General features: G+C 37.8%; 1 protein-coding gene across 1 annotated transcript; it reads right to left on the reverse strand.

The window, feature by feature from the left end:
• Positions 1–1,250: 1,250 nt before the first annotated feature.
• Positions 1,251–19,899, reverse strand: LOC116290114 (uncharacterized). Its single transcript, XM_031697102.2, has 20 exons — positions 19,722–19,899; positions 16,103–16,167; positions 14,095–14,207; positions 12,927–12,995; positions 12,045–12,185; positions 11,330–11,361; positions 10,769–10,863; positions 10,514–10,631; positions 10,194–10,297; positions 9,694–9,856; positions 9,353–9,500; positions 8,681–8,767; positions 8,212–8,376; positions 7,363–7,534; positions 6,262–6,386; positions 5,580–5,708; positions 3,151–3,291; positions 2,383–2,461; positions 2,105–2,210; positions 1,251–1,405 (listed from the first exon to the last, which is right to left on the reverse strand). The coding sequence occupies exons 1-20, from the start codon at positions 19,769–19,771 to the stop codon at positions 1,297–1,299; spliced, it is 2,211 nt and encodes a 736-aa protein (XP_031552962.1). The 5' UTR covers positions 19,772–19,899; the 3' UTR covers positions 1,251–1,296.
• Positions 19,900–21,136: the final 1,237 nt, after the last annotated feature.

The following is a 21,136-nucleotide window of genomic DNA, read 5'->3' on the forward strand; positions in this document are numbered from 1 at the left end:
ACTTTTTTTTACGGTGAAGCGGCGAAAAATTCACCGTTGGTTCGCTAGCTGTAGCAAATAGCAAAGTGTTTCGTGACTTAAAACTAGAAATGGCTTCTTTTCCATCTAACAAAGATTATGAGCTTCCTAATTTTGATTTTGAGTTTGAGCAAAACATTGAACCCCCAGTTAATAAACAACAAAAAAGGCGCTTATAAAGCGCATGTGCCTACTACTTTTTGGATTGTTATAAACTCTAACTCCATTATTTTTTTGTGTGTTTGCACGGCCATTACACAGTGAGTACCAATAGTGTAATTGTTTTACGGGTTGTATTATTTAATTTCATGTTTTTTCTTTCATTGATTACTTTTTTTATATTTGCTGATGTATATTAAACTTGATAATATCACTGATCTTGTAGACTCTTTTTGACACACAAATTCTCACAAATTTGTCATGTAATAGGAGTGAAGTAATAGGCGAGGAAGCCTTTTTCAGCAGAGAATGTTTCGAAATATTATTGTAGGAGTAGTGTTTGTAGTCTAGATGGCTTTGCTTTGCTAATATGAATGTTGATATTGAGCACTTATTGGCCGGCGTGTGGGAGGGCCATACCGTGAAATATTTGGCTGGAGATTATGCTGCAGGGTAGCGATCAGTCTTCCATTAGTAATGTCTCTTCTACTTCATATATGATTATTTATGTCGATTAACAGGTATAAGACAAGTAATGAAATACTTCATGATCATTTACATGTAATTTGGGCTTCCTGTGTTATGCCGATTCATTTTGTGCAACTGTTGCGTGACTGAAACGAAATGGCGGAACGTTTTCTCGTTTTCTCGATGAAAAAGCCACTATGTTCTCCCAGACTTAGACCAGTTGTCCCTTGAGGTCTCTTCTACTTCATATATGTGATTCTGTTTGGCGATTAACAGGTATAAGTTATGAAAATATGCTTTGTTTATTTGTATATGTAATAGGACTCCATGCCGCTGTCCAATTAAGAAATAATTGGACGAGGAAAATTCCGAGGACTGACAAAATTGGATAAGGCCGTAGGCCGAGTCCAATTTGGCAGTCAGAGGAATTTTTCGAGTCTAATTATTTCTTGATTGGGGAGCATGAAATCCCATTACCTATTAATTATATAGCTGCCTAATTAATCCCATATCAACAAGACCTGTCCAATTAAGAAAATAATTGGACCGTTACCTATATGGGATTAATGAGAAACTGTATCATTAACTTAGTAATCGGTCCCAGATTTGTAAGTTTTCAATCTTTATTGAAATAACCACACACCGCATTTTTTAATGTCGTGTCCATATCAAGACGTTTGATTGACAGCTGTCACGCACATGCATGTCTTCGTCGTTGCCGTGTTCAATGCTAATTTTTATCTTCTCTATCAAAGTAAACCTGAAACGAGCAGCAATGGTCACGTGATTAATAAATTGTATAATTACTGTTGCTACTGTTGACATGTGACGTCACATGCCCGCCATATTGAATACGGTACTTTTGACCCCAGGACCTGTCATTCGTACTGCTTATTCTCAATTAAAAGCCAGAAACCTTGGGAAACCCTAAGCAAATTTTGGCTTGCTATGCTGAAGTTTGAATCATATTTTCTAACAGCTAGAGCGCTGGTGATCAAATGTTTGGATTTATATTTTTCTGTCCCCGATTCATTTTGCCTTTTTTTTTTTTTTTTTTTTGGTTCAACCACGTGACTCAAAATCCCTTGAGATATAAATAACAGCTAAACAGCCGCCATCTTGGTTGATCTAAGAACAGAAGCTAATGAGATATGCTTTGTTATCATCAACCAAAATGGCGGCTATGACGTATAACATGCATCCTAATTATTAAGAATATTCTAGAGCTAATTGCCAACTTTTTGCAATCCGTATCTGGTTGCTGTTTAGCATCGATAATTTTTCCCTGAGCACCTGTGTTTGGCTTTCTTGATTGTTTGCCTAATATATATATATATTTTTTTTTTCAAACTCTTGAATTTCTAGCAGTTTTCACGGGTCTCTGGTATTTTGTCGAGCATGCGTAGTAACAATGACAGTCGTTCAACACAGGCTGCCATGGCTTTAGTTATATATTTACCTATTTCCTAGATATTCTGCAATTTTCTCCGCATCGCAGTCCTCACATGGTGTAATTATTAGCAGTCCCTGAGGTTTTACTATTTCACGCATGCGTACTAACCAGGCTGTTGGTAAATTTAAGAAAATTGTTTATAAGACCTCAAAGCCTTTTGCATTCTAAAAACTACCAACCAAATGAACCAAGTAACCACTAACCAGACAAACAGACAAACAGATAGACAGCTAATCTGCTTATCTGCTAATTTGCTGATCTGTGCACTCTATGTTGCCGCTTACCTTTGGGACAAACGAGACGGGCGAGGCCACTGAAAGCAACTAAATTGAAACTACCTACTTCATTAGGTAGCCATGAGAGCTATTGAAGAGAAGGTATTTAGTGCCACATGTTTGTTAGTTCTACTATAGAGTATCACTCAGAGATTAGAAGGGAGGAATAAACGGTTTAACAAAACTGAATAAACAAAAACAAAAACAAAGACAAAACAAAAAACAAAAAACAAAAACAAAAGAAAAAAACGAAGAAAACAAGAACAAAAAAACAACAACATAGACTTAGACATTCAGGTTGCTGAAAGCGCCATTTTATAAATTTAGATTTTTAGCTTATTAACGTAGATTTTTAGATAAAGATACATAGTTATATATTTAATATATATTTCAATTTTCCTTATTAGTCAGTTTTTCATCTTATAATTCCTTCTTCTTTGTAAGAACAAAAAAAGAAGAAAAAAAGAAGAAAAAAAGAAGAAAAAAAGAAGAAAAAAAGAAGAAAACAAAAACAAAAACAAACCGAAACAACAAACGAAAAAAGAAACATCTTGTGCGAATTCAGACATTCCAATGGTTGTTGTGAAATGGGTTTTTTTGCTACCGTCTATCAAAACTAATTAGTCGGCACCTTTCATGTTTTCGATTGACGGCAGCGAAAAACCTATTTCACAACGAGCCGTTGGAATGTCTGAGTTCGTAGAATATGTAAAACCGCAGTAAATAAAAGACTTAAAGTTAACTTAAAGTTTTTGTGCAAGAAAAAACTGTTTGAACCTGTTTGAACGTAATTCTTTCTGCACGTGATTTGTCAGGGATGTACACCGAGGAATCGTAATCTGTTAGTTTTACTCTCCCTTCTTTCTGGAGTTTCAGAGCAGTGTCAACGAGACGAGCGCTGTAATCGATTCCCAAAACCTGTCGTCAAGGGGAAAAAAAAAGACATTTAAAAATGATTTTAAAATCAGGTTTCTCTTAAATTTATGGCTATAAACAGCCAGGTGATCTCGCCTCGAAGCGTGCAAAAGATTGTTTGTCAAAGAGAACAGTTCCTAATACCCAGTCTCTCTCATATTTCACTGCATCATACTTTTTGATCTTCTGGCGTCGGTACCTCGGCTCCCAAAGTGCAAAAGATTTGTGTACGATTATTACCATGCTGACATCAATAGCTTACGTTGCCATCTTCACACCATGAAGCTACTCAACACTATCAAGCTTATTTATGATTGATCAAGTAACAAGTTTGATACACAACTCAACATGGATTCCTATCAGGTAGATCTTGCACTACTCAGCTTATAGGAGTTCTTAACCACATTGGAAGCCAGCTTGACCGTGGAAACCAAATTGACATGATCTATCTTGATACGTTGAAGCAAGGCCTTTGACAATGTATCTCATCTGCAGCTTAGTGACAAGCTTCGTCATTATGGCTTCAGTGGTAATACATCCAACTCTGGTTGAGTTTGATTGCAGTCTTACCTAAGTGGTTGTAAACAACAAGTTACCTTGCTTGGAGCTACTTCTACTGTCCTATCAGTAACTTATGGTGTCCCACAAGGATTCATTCTTGGTCCGATGTTATTTCTACTTTACACAAATAACGCACATGAATTAATATCCTCCGGTAGCGTAGCAGCGTTTGCAGCTCTCAAGCCACACTGACTCTACTAGCCCTTTTGCAGAAAAACCTTGACGGGCTTTATGATTGTCAACAACATCTAGCTTACATTCAATGTAAAGAAATGCAAAGTACAATTAATAAGCCGGAGAAAGAACTAAATATTTCATCCATATTTTATGGGGGTCCTCCTTTGTTGAACGATCTAATGAAGAACGCGACCTTGGAGTTTGGATTTCCCCCGACTTATCGTGGTAAAAAACAAGTCCTGACACAGAGTGGTAAAGCTAACCAGCTCTTGGGGTATCTTCGTCGCTCGGCTAGAAATATAATGTCACTACCAACTAGAAGCACACTATACCTGACCATCGTACGCCTCCACCTGGGCTTCGCAACACAAGTATTAGCTCCTCAAACAGCGGAACTGATACGGCGCTCCAAACTTTAGCAAAGATGGGCAATTAAACTCATCCTGAATCTTCCATATTTTTGCGAAATCACTTAGTACCAGGAAAAGATAATAAAAACAAACCTTCTTCCCCCATGTTACTGGCATGAGTATCTGGGCATGGTATTCGTTTTCAAAGCTATTACAGGCTTAACCAAGCTCGTTCCTAAAGCTTACCATCTGCTTCTCGCTCTATCAAATCAACAAGGAACAATAACAGTAACAGTGGCAACAAATTCAACCAACCGTTTTAAAATCCTCAACATATCAGAAATCTTTCATGATTAGGGCCACTAGAATCTGCACCATAGTCAGCTTACACTATCACTATCTTCCTTTAAAAGACACATTTTTCAGTACTACATCTCAGCTCTTCAGTGCTCATACAAAGATATAACTAGCTAAAAACTAGTGTGAGCTGCGTCGGTGTTTCTAATGAAACAGTAATGATGAAAAGGTAAATTATACACCGTGAAAAGATGAAAAAACTTACTGACGTTTCGGACGCTAGTCCTTCGTCGGAGTAAAAGAGAAAGAAGTGGTAGAAAGGAGTGTATATATGATAGAATAAGACAAAAGAAACCAATGAGAGCAAGGTAGGCAAGGTAGGATTAATGAACGCTTTATTTTCAACTAACCTTTTCTTTTGTCTTTTGATTGTTTGTTTTTGTTTCCTTGCCTACCTTGCTCTCATTGGTTTCTTTTGTCTTATTCTATCATATATACACTCCTTTCTACCACTTCTTTCTCTTTTACTCCGACGAAGGACTAGCGTCCGAAACGTCAGTAAGTTTTTTCATCTTTTCACGGTGTATAATTTACCTTTTCATCATTAGTGCTCATACAAATTAAGTTTATTAATTTGTAGACTACATTGTAAACTAGCTGTCAGCTAAGTGTAATTTCCACGTTAAATAAAGTTATTATCATTATTATTATTATTTTATTATTATTATTATTTTATTATTATTATTATTATTATCATTTTATTATTATTATCGGAGACGAGGGCTGTACCTCCTTATCCGCGGTCCTTGTATGAAAGTACTGCTTGTAACCAAAAGCTACGAAGCGATTAGAGTAAATTATATTCATCAGATCGTCAAACTACGTTTGAATCAAGCTTGTTCATACCTTATCAAAATGCTTAGAAAGCTCGAAGGCTTGTCGTCCTACAGAACATAAAAGGCTTAACGCCAACCCTGTTCCACTGTTGCATTGGCTAACGTACTCCAAACACACATCTGTAAACGGGTCATTCAGCTGGGGCGAAAAAAAAAGAAGATTGATGAGATGGGAATAGTCTGGATGCTAATGTCAAGGGCAATGGCAAAGGAAGAGGCCGTAATGGCAATGGCAAATAAATGGTAATGGTAATAGTAAGAAATAAATGGTATTGGCAATGGCAATGCTGATCGTTTAACGGTGGTAATGGAAAAAGCAATTGGCAATTGGCAATTTCAACGTTAATGATAGGGTAGCATGGGTGGAATTCGCGGCTAACGCGTCGTCTTTCACCGCTGTGAGTCCAACGGGTCGGGTCGCTGGTTCAAGCCCTGCGGTCGCCACATGTGAATTTATTTTGTTTGATGTGTTGTTCTCTCTCTTGCTACGAGGGTTTTCTCCGGGTTCTCCGGTTCCCTCCCTCCGTAAAAATCCACATGTGAGCTGAGCGTTGTGTGCATAAAATATTAAATGTAGTGGTTGTTCGTGTGGAGGGAACCTCACTGAAGAGCCCCATATGGGGAGTGGTGGTTGTAAAATATTATTATTATTATTATGATATGAGAGATAGAGAACAAATAAATATCATTACCATGTTTCCATACTGTTTAAGGATTTCCTTACGATGAAATTCGTCAGTGTCAATGACATATTGTTTGTTAGCACTTGGATGCATAGCTTTGCCTTCATCTATTCCTGGTATCTTGATGCGGCTCGCTACGAGAAGTATTAGGAAGAAAAGGCAAAAAATCAAGAAAAATGCACAACGAGTACGAAAATCGCACATTTAGATAGACCAGTTTCGAATTCCAAACTACCGCTGTGTTCCTTGATTACAGACTCATTTGCTAGCCTCGTATCAGTGTTTAAATATTCACAAATATCAACAGAAAAGTAAAGAATGCACAACTTCAACAATACAGACGTTTTGAAACTCGACGGACCTTGACTGGAACACGTGAATATTCTGCACAAAGTCGAGGCTAACCCTGTTCAAATGAGTCTGTAATCAAGAAACACAGCGGTAATTTGGAATTCGAAAGGGGTCTATTCACGTGCAAATATTTTTCAGCTGTTGCGTTTGGGGTACCTTTTTTATTGTGAAAACATTAAGTTGGGTTGCCTGCGGCCACTACATCGCCACCAGAACGCGGAACGAACTGTTCCTGTCGATCTTCGGTGGATCAGACGGTCGACTGGAAAATTGTGTTTGCAACCGGAATCCGGAACGTTAACGATTTACAATTTTAAAAAAAGTGTTTGCGAGACAAGTTGCACCAATCGTTGCGAAAAGTAGAATTCGTTTCTAGTATTGCCAAAAATTGAGTTTCCGTTGCACCGTGTAAACACTTTTTCAACTTGTGTCGCAACGCTGTTCCGAGACAAGTAGCAGAGAAAATTGCTCAGTGTAATCGCGTCTTAAAAGTTCGCCGCTTCTTCCTTAACTTATTCATATCTGGTCCTCCAAACAGATATATAAGAGAAGATAACAGCATATAGAGGTTAGGCGTTTGCTGTGACTCGGGTCGGTTAGGTAAGGCGCTAAGGTAAGACGGAGCTGGTGGACGTGGCTTTAGGCCATCTCACTTTTTACGAGAGTGTCACTTTATTTCACCTTATCTTAGTTCGATTTCCTGTGAGAAAAATTATTTAAAAATCCCTGGACAAAATTATTCTTCTTTTAATGACTTACTATCCACGCCTATTCCAAGTGTGTAGACATCAGTACTGACAAGGCGCACAGGGGGAGGGGCGGGGTTGACAGATTTCGCAACATGAAAACCAACATGTTGGAAAAAGTGCGGACGAAAAAAACTTCTTACAAAGCGAGATGCAAATCTTCCAGTTGACGCCCATGAGCAACCCTGAGGAAAAACCGTTACAAAAAAATTAAAACATCTCACAGTTCCATCAGTTTTTGCACTCATCTTGAAAGGTAGCCGTGCCTTTGCATCCTTCATATAGACAGGTCTCCATAATTACATGCTCACCGTTCGTCTAACTTCAATGCAAAGGACCACCAAAGGACAATGGTTACCTTTCAAGATGGCACAGGGAACTGTGAAGGGGACTACTTGCTGGGATAGAAAATTTTTATCTATAGTAACATCTAGGAAATGGCTCTTTTCATAGTCGCTTTCCCATTTCAGACCATGTGTCATTCTGTTGAGAATACGATTCTTTGTTTGAGTTGTATTTAGTATATTCATGTGTCTTCTCATGCGCAAATGTTAAACAAAGAAATGATACTGTAGGGAATGAAGAAAACAATACGCCCAAGGTAAGGGGGTCTACCAAAGAAGTGATGAGGAATGATTAACATATTAGATATTCCACTTCTAGCCTGCTAAGGCCGTGCGGAATTCAGAGCAGTTTTGAGCATTTTAGTAGCCTTGCTGTACTCCTACGATCTGCGGCTGCTCTCACTTTCATCACTCCTGCGCTGTTTTGGTACTTTTGAGAAATCTGCCAGGTCAACTCCCATACTCATACACGAGTACAGTGAGACCGATGTGAAAAGAATGGAACTCATGTCACATACCACCATTATTCCATGCTTTCCGTCACAATTCACAGTCGAGAAATCCACATAAAGATAGTGTGGTTCAAAACCAGGCAATCCGTTGAACTTGTCCTCCAACCAACACCACACGTTGCCGAACACGTCATGGAAGCCTTTTTCATTGGCTGGGAACATGTTTACGGGCTGGAAGAAATAGAACGATAGGCTGAGCGAGGATGACATCATGGATCGATTGTTGGAAGGTTTGAAATATGGAAGGAAAAATAGACAAATGGATAGATGGAGGAAGGAATGAAATACATGGATGGATGGATAAGTGAATGACTTAATGGATAGGTGAATAGACGAATAGATGGATGGATGAATGAATGATGGATGAATGGATAGATGGATGGATTAAGAGATGAGTGGACAGATTTAGGAATGAAAGAAAAGATTGATAGATGCGAATGAAAATAAACAAAAATGCAATGGTCATCATTCTCACCGTTGACGATGCATATTTCATGTTGATATTTGCTTTGAAATCTTCCGGGTGTATGAAGTCACATGTCGTTCCCGTGGTAATCGGGCTCTTAAAGAAAAGCCAAGCAAAGAAAAAGTTAATACAATAACACATCAAACATAGTAACTAGGATGATAAAAAATCCCAATTCGATCTTGGGCTTTCACCTAGCATGGATCTAAAGGTTCCGTTCTTGATTGTCCCACTCTGTGATTACAGACAAAACTGGTAGATTTAAAAAATAAAAAAAATAAATAAAGGCCAAAACCTACAAATGAATAAGAACACTAGTGGTAGTAGCATATTACTGCATTGCAAAGTACGTACCTGTGGTCCTCTTATGGCATGGTGCTGATAAACATGGTTCATTATATTGCATCATAGTACAGTACCTGTGGTCCTCTTATGGTATAATGCTGATATACATGGCTTATTATATTACAGCATAGTACGGTACCTGTGGCCCTCTTATGGCATGGTGCTTATTTATATGGCTCATTATATTACAGCATAGTACAGTACCTGTGGTCCTCTTATGGCATAGTGCTGACATACGTGGTTTATTATATTACAGCATAGAACAATACCTGTGGTCCTCTTATGGCATGGTGCTCATATATGTATGGCTCGTTATATTACAACATAGTACGGTACCTGTGGTCCTCTTATGGCATGATGCTCTGCTTCGGTAAGTAATCTGTACTCAGGTCCTTTCCAGGCACAATAGGCTTTTGCTTCAAAGTAGTTCACTTCTGCTGGCCAGTCTAGAGGCATGTCAATCACGTCAAAAATACCACGGTATCTGGAAGAACAAAGCACCCTCATTATCAATCATAAATTTGTTCTTCAAATTTCTATTTTTGTCAAGTAGAGGTTTGATTATTGAGAACATTTCTCGCTTTATTTTAGCGATCACTACGTTGGACCCGGAAATACGTCACACATTAAAAGTTCTATATTACAAGTCATTATGTATACCGCATCTCTTGTCTTACTTGTACTGTAAGTGGTATTCATTCCCATTGATGTCATTGTCACTGGTTGCTAGGCAACAATGTGAATAATCAGCAAGATCATTTCCGCATCCGCTCTTGCAGGCCTGGTTACAAACCCAGAAGCTTGGGTGCTTAGCTTTGCGGAACGAGCGCCATTTCCAACCTGATTTAAAAATAGCAACCAATCAAAATAAATGCACAGCGGTAACTTGTTTTCCTGCCAGTTGACGTAAATCAAATCAAGGTATTGCTTGAGGTCATGGTTGCGAATTAAATTGTCAGGATTGCCAATTCAACAAACTGGCGGGAATTGATAACGTGACCTTTATTTAGGGTAGATTACATGAGCAGATTTCGTATGACAGTGATAGTGCCTTCGTAGCCGTTTTCGATAAAATGGACAGTGACTCAGTGACGTTGTGCGCTGTGATTGGTCAAACGTGTTTCCAGCTATACAAAAATATTCCATTCGATTCATTCCTCGTCACAATTCATCTTACCTTCGTCCGACCAGTAGGTTTTGTTTTCGTATCCACCAGCCTCGACAAACTCCAGAAACTCACGGTTTGTAACAAGGTATTTGCTGGCTTCGAACTCGGGTACCCTGTGATGCATATAACAAAATGTTTAGTTACTCAGACTCCTCTCGTCCAAATGCTTACAAAAGAGAGAGGGACTGGGAGAATTAGTAACCAAGTCTTGAGTTATTCAAAATGGCGCATGATCAGACTTGGATGAGAAGATGATTGGTCAAACACGCTACGTCACTTGTCTTCCAATGATGTTCTCATCCAAATATGGTATGTTACCATGGCAATACCTTACGGTCCATTCTCCATACTCATTGTCCCATCCATACGAGGGAAAGTCACGTGGTTTTCCTACTGTAACTGTGCAGGATTGCACCTTCAGCATCGAGTTTTTGGTAACAGGTGGATCTAGAAAAACGAAATTAATGCAAGAACGTTCTCGGGCAACTAATGCGTTCTGAAATGTTTTGAAATATGGTGAAATGCACGCATGCGCAAACGTTTTTCTCACGTTTCGTTTTGAAGGCACTTTTATACTGTTTTACCTGCTGTTAGCGGTCCATATACCCAGTTATCTGGCCTACTGACATATTTAATCGGCAGCTGACGATACAGAACTAAAGATGTCTCGAAATGAATCCTGGTCGACAGAAAATAATTTAGCAGGTCAGTTTACCATATTACAAAATGGAATCACGTGGTTAGATGACACGTGATCACGTGATCACAATATCAGACTCATAAACTTGGAGAAACAACAACTCTAATGACTGAAATGCATACAACTTTAGCCAAACCTAAAAATTCAAACGAATGTCTGTCAAAGGAAAGAACAAGGAAGCATGGGTAATGTGTCGCCTCCCGCCAATGCGTCCCGGGCTCGATTACCAGGTTGCATCTTATGTAAATAGCCCGAGAAAAGTAGCCAAGTTTCTCTTGTGCTTCGGGGGCTTTTCTCCGGGTTCTCCGGTTTTCCTCCTTCCTAAAATATCAACTTCTAAATTCTATCTTCGGACTTTCACTTAGTATGGAGCTTAGGGCACTGTTGTAATTAATCAGATATTATTAAACATGGTTTCATAGGAAATCTTGTAAGAATATCTTACCTTTCATGTTCAATTCCCATGAAAAGAGACCACTAAAATGCAATTAAATATTAATAATAAACTGACTAGTGGTTATAGAAGCAGATTGATTGTTTCAGGGACATCGCCAGATAGGGTCCTTACCCAGGGACTGTCCCTAGTGACAGGGACGTCCATTGGTTTAGTATTCAATGAACATCGCCAGATAGGGTCCTTACCCAGGGACTGTCCCTAGTGACAGGGATGTCCATTGGTTTAGTATTCAATGGACATCACCAGATAGGGTCCTTACCCAGGGACTGTCCCTAGTGACAGGGATGTCCATTGGTTTAGTATTCAATGGACATCACCAGATAGGGTCCTTACCCAGGGACTGTCCATAGTGACAGGGACGTCCATTGGTTTAGTATTCAATGAACGTTACCTGATAGGGTCCTTACTCAGTAACTGTCCCTAGTGACAGGGACGTCCATTGGTTTAGTATTCAATGGACGTTACCGGATAGGGTCCTTATTCAGTAACTGTCCCTAGTGACAGGGACGTCCATTGGTTTAGTATTCAATGGACGTTACCGGATAGGGTCCTTACCCTGGGACTTTCCTTAGTGACAGGGACGTCCATTGGTTTAGTATTCAATGGACATCAACAGATAGGGTCCTTACCCTGGGACTTTCCTTAGTGACAGGGACGTCCATTGGTTTAGTATTCAATGAACATCACCAGATAGGGTCCTTACCCAGGGACTGTCTTGAGTGACAGGGACGTCCATTGGTTTAGTGTCAATCAGCTTCAGTATGGTCTTCTTTACATCATCTCTGTATTTCTGTACTTCTCTGACAGATGGCCAAATTAACTTACCACCCATTCGAAAATTGTCCTAATATGTAAATACAAATGAGATAAATATTGGTAAATAAAGGGAAAGAATGAGGCAAGCACGAAGATAATGAACCCAACCTAGCAAGGCATAAAATTAAAGGGGCACTTGGATGAAAATCAATGAAAATTGGAAATGGCTTCAAACTTGTTTAAACTTATGTATATGGCCCAGATAGTAGCCAAGCAACATGTTTCCTTCACAATCAAAAGAACTAGTGGGGGAAAAAAGTTATCAATTTTATTCAGAATCTAAATTGTGAGTAAATGATGTCATTTACTTAACCCTATTCTCTACTTTCACATCCCCATAATACTTTGCGTCTTCGGGGGTAACCAGAGGGTAAAAACCCACTGGTTTTGCTAAAGGCTGATCAGACAATGTTGACAATACCTTGTTTGGTATCCAAAAATAAAATGAAGAAGTAAAAAACCGAAAAAGATAGAAGCTTGAAGACGTTTGAGATAAATTTTAAACATTTTTCGTAAGTCAATACATTTTCTGTAAGACCAAAACTCTTCATGATCTGTACACGCAAAAATAACTTGGAATAAACTGATGATCAGCATTGTACAGATAAAAGCAGGTATAGTATAAATTCAATTTAGAAACCTTTCAATTTGGGACATTTTTTTGATTGGTTACCCCCCAAAGACGCAAGGCATTATGGGGATGGGAAAGTCGAGAATGGCGCGCGCGTTATCAAGTAATTTCCCTCTCTTATTTCTCTCTTGGTATTACCGTATCATCCCATGAGTTTTCATCTACACCTGTCTCAAACAGTGTATCAAAATAGAGATTCACTCTTTCCTGTTGAAAAGAGAAAAGAGTAAAAACCGAAAGCTGTTTTAAGGTGTACGAATATTTTGAGCTTTCACTGATAGATAACAACGTAAAAATATATAATGTTATGACATATCAGTTTTGCTCACTATCTTTCGCTGAGTGAACTGAGTGACAGGATAAATGGGTTAGATGAAGATTTTTCTGCAGATAATCAACAATTATTTATTAGACGAGGTTGAACAGGACATCGTAAATTACCAAGACCATGGCCGTGTTATGGGCTGCGATATCCGAGGGCTTGATAATTTACGATATCATGAAAAAAAAAAAAAAACACTAATTCAATTTATTAAGAATGAAATTAATTCTGCTATCGAAAAAATAGCAACGCATAAATTAACATATTTATCATGTTTTTGAGTAAATATGATAAACGCAATACCTACAGAAAGTCATTTAGATAACACATTTATCATATCAAGTTCTCATAAAAGCTAGCCTGAGTATCAGGCTCCAGGGGAGGGGGCTAAGGAGGAGGGAGAGACTGATACTCAGGTTAAATATATGCTGATAACATGCTTAATCATATCCTTTTTGTAATCACTACCAAATCCTGCAATCTGATTGGTTCAAAGGAGTGCGATTAATTCCCAAATCGCATCCTTAGGAGCTCTTAATCGCATTAAAAATAAAATAAAATAAAATAAAAATAAAAAATAAGTTGTTTTAAGATGTTGTTTTTTTCGCATTTAGTTCATCTACTACATTAAATTGATTATTCTGCACTCTTTATTGTGTCTTTTTCTCGTGTATGATTACAAAAAGGATATGATTAAGTGGTAATTGAACTTCGTGTCGTGCAATTTTGGTCTGAAATCAAACTTGCAATTACAAATCGCGCGTTTGATTTCAGACCAAATTGCACTCCACTCAGTTTAATTACCATCATTAACCTCACCCAGTAATTGCTTAATCGTTTCCATTGTAATAGAGTGCATACTATTTATCAACCGTGAAAAACTTTGCAAGAAATTGCACAAATTAGTAAGTTCAGTAGACCTCAGTAGACCGTAGACAAATTTGTTAGTTAATTGTATATGTGGTATGCACTCTAACGCATTACCTCAAGCAAACCTGCTAGTATTAGTTTATTGATGTAGACTGCAGCTGTGTGCCCGTAGTAAAAAATCAGCGGCAAACGAAGCACATCTGGGGTCTTGTAAAATACCGTCTCGTCTGTTAAAAGAAATGTCATTGGTTGATGCCAGGAGCCGGCATAATACGCATGTTCGAATATTCTTTGAACATCAAGAATCGCAAGTATTTTCCTTTTGTGACTGACTATTTAGCACACAATTTATTGATTACTAGAAAACTTTCTTAGACTTTGAGTTATTTTATACAGAATTTTACACTGATTGTTAAAAATACAAAGAATAATGGGGCAGGGGTGGATAGAGGGGAGGGGGTGGATTGAGAGTATTTCCACCCACGTTTTTCCGTATTTCTACGGGAAATTCAAAGACTTTTTGAAATATAGAGTCCCGGGGAAAATTTGAGGCTTTTTTCCCATGGAAGTTCAAAACGTGTCTATGGTTCGAATTCTCTAATAGAATTTTGAAGCCGGGTCATTAAGCGAGCGCACATATCGTGGTCTCAAATCAAACATTTAAACAGTATGTCTTCACCCTTCTTGCAATGTCCTCAGCATTGATTCTACATGGGGAATTCTGTTGAATGGCACCAAAAAATATCATAGTTTGAGTGCGGCTTCTTCGGATAATTTATCAAGGTTTTTCCATGCCATATGCTAATAATGCTATAACGTATGACGAGTAATTATCATTTAAGAGGAACTTTTTTTCAATAATGAGCAATAATGGCAAAAAGCGCCAAAAACTAGACTTTCGTATGAGTTTGGATCCCAATTTTCGTTTTGGGTTAACACTCAAAACCTTTTTTTAACAGTTAGAAACTGATGTACTATGATAAAATGCTTGTTTGAAGTGGTATTTTTAATTGTACAAAGATGTTCTGTCGCATTTGTGTTAGAATGTAGCTTTGTCAGGCTTTTTTTATAGAAAATGTATGGGAAATAAGAAAATGAAGGCCTAAACCTCATTTTCGAATAAAATTTTTGCTTTGGGTTAACATTTTGAATCCACTTCACTGATCTGTCATCTCCACTTCCAAACATACAAGTTAAACTTTCTGAATAACAAGATTTTAGCCTTGTACGACAGCCTTTCTTCAAGAAAATAGTTTTTGACGCTCACCACTTGAATACGAAAAGGATTCTCTCTTAATATATAGAACATTACTGGTACAGATAAATTAAATTTGAAATACGTTCCTGTTTTCTCCATCGCTCTTATAGAAATTTTTTCAAGTTAGTTTTCACATAGTAGCCGGTGTTTCGAATTACAAGGAACAAGAAATAACCATAAATGCCTCCTCATACGTCTCAGTCATTAGCATATATATGACATGAAAAAACCTTTATAATTTCAAGAAGCCGTACTCAAACTATATTACAATACTAAGAATAGAGTGCTTACACTATGTCCATGAAATAAAATCTAAATAGTTACTACCTAATAGTTTTTATTTAGCGACTATCACTCAACTGGAACAGCTTTAGTAACAATACACAAAGTATTATCTTTCTATTGTCTTGAGTATTTGGCCTCCCTTGTGTATTGTTACTAAAGCTGTTCCAGTTGAGTGGTAGTCACTAAATAAAAACTGTTAGATAGTAACTATTTAGATTTTATTTCATGGATATAGAGTGATTTTCATATGATCGTGAAAGAATAGGCAAACTAATAGTTAGTAGTAGACTCTAAACCAATGATTTTCTTTTGTTCTTTATCAACTATTACAAACTAAATGGTCTATTTTCTTTCACGGTCATATGAAAATCACTCTAGTGTAAGCACTCTATTGTCAGAAGGGTGATAGTTACTTTAAGCAATGCATAACGCCACATGTTTGTATACGCATAGAACTTTAGGAATATGTGGTAGACGTGTTTAAGTGAAGGTTGCCAAACTGGAGACGGTTATCATGCATAATTAATTCGTTACTCGTTATCTAAAGTAATTGTATCTATTGATCATATCTTTTTTTACCTTTGAGAGAGGTGAACAGATTTTCGTACAAATCGTAGGAATCGATAAAGTATCGGCGTACTTTCCTGGAAAAGAAGACCTTGTCAGTACGTGGTATATGTCGTGCAAAGCACTCCGCCCCGAAAAGAAATACTCTAGTTTTACATTCAATGTAGCCTCCCCCACAGGCTACCCCATATATTCTCTGTTGGGATCCCTGTGTTAAATTTTATGGCAGAGAAAAACTAGGAACGAGAGAGGAAGAGGAGTGGCACAGGAAGCCCAAGGAGCAAAAAGAGCCAAGGAAATGCCTGCAGGAGGCTACATACCACTGTTTTTGAGGTTTCAAGACTTTCTTGTACTCAGACCCTACTCATTAGCCTACGATTTGGCTAATGGGTAGGGTCTGGGAACGAGAATGAGATGCAAACGCCAAAACTTGCCTGATTTAGCGGTTTTGCAGCGTTAGCTTTTTCATCCCCTCATTTGTGCCCCTGATTTTAGCGATTTTCTTGCTCACGAAGCCTTTGGTACAAGAAAGGCATACAAATGCCATAATTTGCTTTACGTTTTTTAAAACATTATAGCCATATTTCTATGATAACTTAGCCTCCTTTGCAGATGTTAGAAGGCAAAATTCTTATCCACTGTCCTTCCTGTGGAATTTGTCACGTTTACAGCAGACGTTATTTGTGTCGGTCTCTTATCCCTCCCCCACAAATAACACAATAGCGTCTGCAAATAATGTCTGCAAAGGAGGCTATATAGTGTTTAAAAAACGAGTAGGAGTGTTTTATTTATTAGGTGTAGCCGAGTGCTTTTATACCTGATAAAACACGATCTACGAGTTTTTTGAACTGCTTAAAACACTCATGAACAATTTATAAGATTTTGGTTCAACTGGAGCCACCATACACGTCACGAACATAAATTTTTATACTTCGATAGAGATTTGACGTCACGGGCATGCGCAACCAGATTTAATAGAAGCTCCCACACGTTGGATATTGCGTGCCAAGGCAAAGACAGGCACGTTAGTCAAAGATCTTTAGGGTTGACTATGGTCTTGATGAAGCTCTATGTCTTCATCTAAACTTGGATGCATACTTCATCCCTGATGAAGTCATCCTCATAATATTCGAGTGGTCTTTATATAAAGATCACATGTGTCTTTATATAAAGACACATTGTCTTTACATAAAATCAATTGAATACTAATGAAGAGGACTTTATCGGGTATAAAGGTTCATGCACGTGACGTGTATGGTAGGCTCCAATTGGACCATAAGCTTATGAATTATTAATGAGTGTTTTAATGATAATTGAGCTCCGATTTTTTTTGCAAAATCACTGAGGAAGCTCGGGCTGCACAATTCAAACGAAACGATTTGTCTGCTATTTTACAGATAACCTAACTAGTATTATATTATTTAGGAATTTAATTACTGGGATACCCACGGCTGTTTCAAATGCCCGAATTAGCTATGTATGCTAGATGTCATGCGCGAAGATTGTTGCGAGTTAATATTAAACTATTTACCATATATGGTAAATATTTAATATCAAAGCCGATCAAATTTCGTAGAAGAGATTTAAACTTGGTTGAATCGAGAAGGAGATCGGGCGCAGCGAGTTCGCATAAACTAGAAGACCTACATTTACTAGAGGGGTCGGAGATTGAAGTTGAAAAATTGTTCTGTGGGCTAACATGGAGATTTTTTTTTCCATGCTTCTTAGAACTCCCATTATCGAGGCGGGATTTTATGGGTAAGCCCGTGTAGTGCCAAAATATGCAGTGTTTTTCAAATTTTAATGCCGTGTTTTGCTTCTAGGGAAAGCTTATCTTAGAAAACAAGACCTTTAACCCATAGAAAAGTTCTTTTTGAAAAGATCTGAACAGATTGTACGAATAGATGTGTCATCAATTTCTCAAACTTGTTGCACCCGGTATACTGTATACATACTTGACGTGATATTATCGCTCATTCACAATCATCTTATGTACTAGTACATGTATATATTTGAATAAAATTCAAGTTAATGATATGATACACTTAAGAAATAGAAAAATAATTGTATGATATATAAACTGATTTGTTAGTAGAAGTTTTTATTATTTTTTTAAATGTTATATACATATAATTATTCGCTCTCGTAATCGAGAGTTTCGTCGCTGTCACTGTTTCCAATGAGGTCTTCGCTTTCCCAGACAATATTTATAGACCTTGTCATTCCTTCATTTTCTGGATCATTTAGACACAAATACCATGCATTTTATATCATCCACGAATAAAGTAAATAATTTCCTCACGATCAGCGATCCCTTCTTGTTTGGAAGAAGTTGGATTTCGAAACCACGCTTCTCGTACGCAAGAATAGCGTCAGCCATACTTTTGGTCAGCGGACTAAAATTCCGATTCTATATAGAACTTAGGTGAATTTGATTAACCATATTAACTGGACGGTTGAATATTACTGACGTAAGGAGCATCGCGCGGTCGCGTTGTTGTTGGTATAGTTCAAACAGAGTCAAGTAATACGGCCGTTAAAGAAGTAACGCTCGTAGGCTATTCAAACCGTTTGACCTTTGGAATGAAAACGTCTGCACTACAACAGCGAACGAAGACAACGAAGGAACACGGACACAAGATAAGTAAACAAGTATATAACGTTAATTTAATTCAAATAATCGAAAGGGTAAAAAAACCTATAGAAATCCAACCACATTCGGTGTCCTAGTGCCCTTGAACTTATTAACCGACGCGTACGCTTGCGTAAGCGGTCACGAGACAGGTATAGGATACAGTAGTTCGTTACGTACGATTGGACCGTTGGTCACAGCAGTATTTTTGGCGTATATAGACGGGAAAACTAAAAAAATCAAGCCAGCACATAACAGAACAGATGAGTAACAGTTTAAACAGTTTCTAACGGCTAAAAAAATACCAATTTTTGTCCTAGCGCCCTTGGGCAAATGATATTGTAATCGTATACAACCAGTGCTAGGTAGTCATTCCGACATGAAAAAGGTTTCGTTGAATACAAAGAACATTGAATCAGTCTCAACACTAAGTTCTATGTTCTTGACTCAGGGTTCGTACTGAGGTAACCACTTAAAGTTCGAGGTTATTCAAGGAGTATACAAGGACCCAAAAATGAATTTGCAAGGAGTATGTTCAGCTAACTATGCCAAGGTTTTACACGGTGGTTGCACATGGCCGACTTTCAAATTTCCGATCTTTCTGACTAGATCTATTTCAGAACCATGCAAGCAATGATCAAAGCAAAAATTCAAGGAGTTTTCAAGGAGTTTCGCTAAAATCGTAAAATTCAGGAGCTTTTCCAGTGCCCTTGAAAACGTGAATTAAATTCAAGGAGTTTTCAAGGAGTTTAAGAAGTAACACGAACCCTGTTGACTAGAATAAGAAGCAGAAACTCAAGTCATTCCAGGTATTCTTCGACCTTGGAATGACTTTATCTCCTATGGCTTTTCGCCTATCTCCTATATCGCCTATTGTCGGTCGATGACAACGTTTTTTGAAATAAGTATATGCAAAATATTCTTTTAAGAAAGATGGAATTAGACAAAGCTTTTAGGCATCAAATCACCAATCTAAATCAGTAGATATATGATACCTACCCTTTGGCGTCCGAATTCGTGTCTTTTTTCTCCATGGCCATATGGATCATGAAATGTAGCTGTGTGAAATCGAAGTGCGTTAGTTTAACAGGGAGTGGAACATCGAGATGCAAACAACGATCTTTATCGACCTTTATCCGAGCATGAAATTGAACCGGGTAGTCCACAACCAAGCAGAACGAAGCCTGGGAGTGAATGAACCTGAACAACTGTGAATGGTGAGATAAAACAAAGAATTACGTTTATAGATTGATTAAATAGATACGCTAATGATGCAGAGATCAGATCGGGGCATTCCCTAAGAAGTTTGGTAGATATATTATCAAGGCCAGTTGCCTTGAACTTGCAGAGTCTAGATATAACGATGAAAAAACAGTTGAGCAGTCGGTTTCCTTCAGTGAAAATTGCTTTTCGGTGCTAGAAAGATAATTTATATAACAACAGTCGACTTTTTTTATGTTTTTATCAAGTTCTGGTCCAATCTCTGCAAAATATTGATTGAATTCTTCTGCCACTTCATTCGGGTTATGTAATATTCTACTACCATAACCATGAACGATCTCATTAATCGCGGATTTATCATTTACACGTGAAGTTACTTTAAATAGTTTGCCATGTTTTACGAGGATATTTGTAATATTTGTCAAAAGTATTATTATAATAGCACTTTTTTGCATTTCTAATCTCCGTATTAACGCGGTTTCTAGTTTTCTTAAACTTCAACCAGTCTCGAGAATCTTTGCTTGGATCTCTCAAGGATTCTGGTCTTCGAGTCTCGATTTTCAAAACGAGTCTCGATTTTCACAACGTGTCTCGATTTCCATGAACGAGTCTCGATCTCTAACGACATGTCTCGATTCCCAAGAACGAGTCTCGATTCAATCGAGGGGGCTTTTAATCGAGGGACGATCGACGATCGAGGAGGCTTTTTTGGAAATCGAGGAAGTATTGAGTTCAAACCGAAATACGTACGTTATTTAAAAAAGCAAAGCCTTATATAAAAGCTACCGCTATCCTATTATATTATATATTGAAGAGATATTGATAGAAAACGAGCGCGCGTTGAGTTATACAAGCACGCGAGGAATTGCGTGAGTCCGAGAAAAGTACTATTAATATCATATAGAAAGTAAAATTAAATGTGTCATTATTTTGGCCCGCTTTTCACGTAAATTATGGAGGACTTATTGGATATTTTTTCGTTGTGATTTAATTAAACAAAAATATCCCTGCATAATAATTAAATCCAAAATTTCTAAATATACTGTAGGGTCGTTTTATGGCAAGACTGGAGGGCTCCTATTTGCAATTGCCTTCAAAAAAACGGGAATAAAAAATGGGAATATGAAAATGTTTTTATGATGAAAAGGTGGAACTTTGGGAGTTGGACTCTTTTCGATTATTTCGAGCCGTTA

Source organism: Actinia tenebrosa, unplaced genomic scaffold, assembly GCF_029948245.1.
Source record: "Actinia tenebrosa isolate PJP-AT-01 unplaced genomic scaffold, QUT_ActTen_1.0 PGA_scaffold4__44_contigs__length_22323623, whole genome shotgun sequence".
Classification (NCBI taxonomy): Eukaryota; Metazoa; Cnidaria; class Anthozoa; order Actiniaria; family Actiniidae; genus Actinia; species Actinia tenebrosa.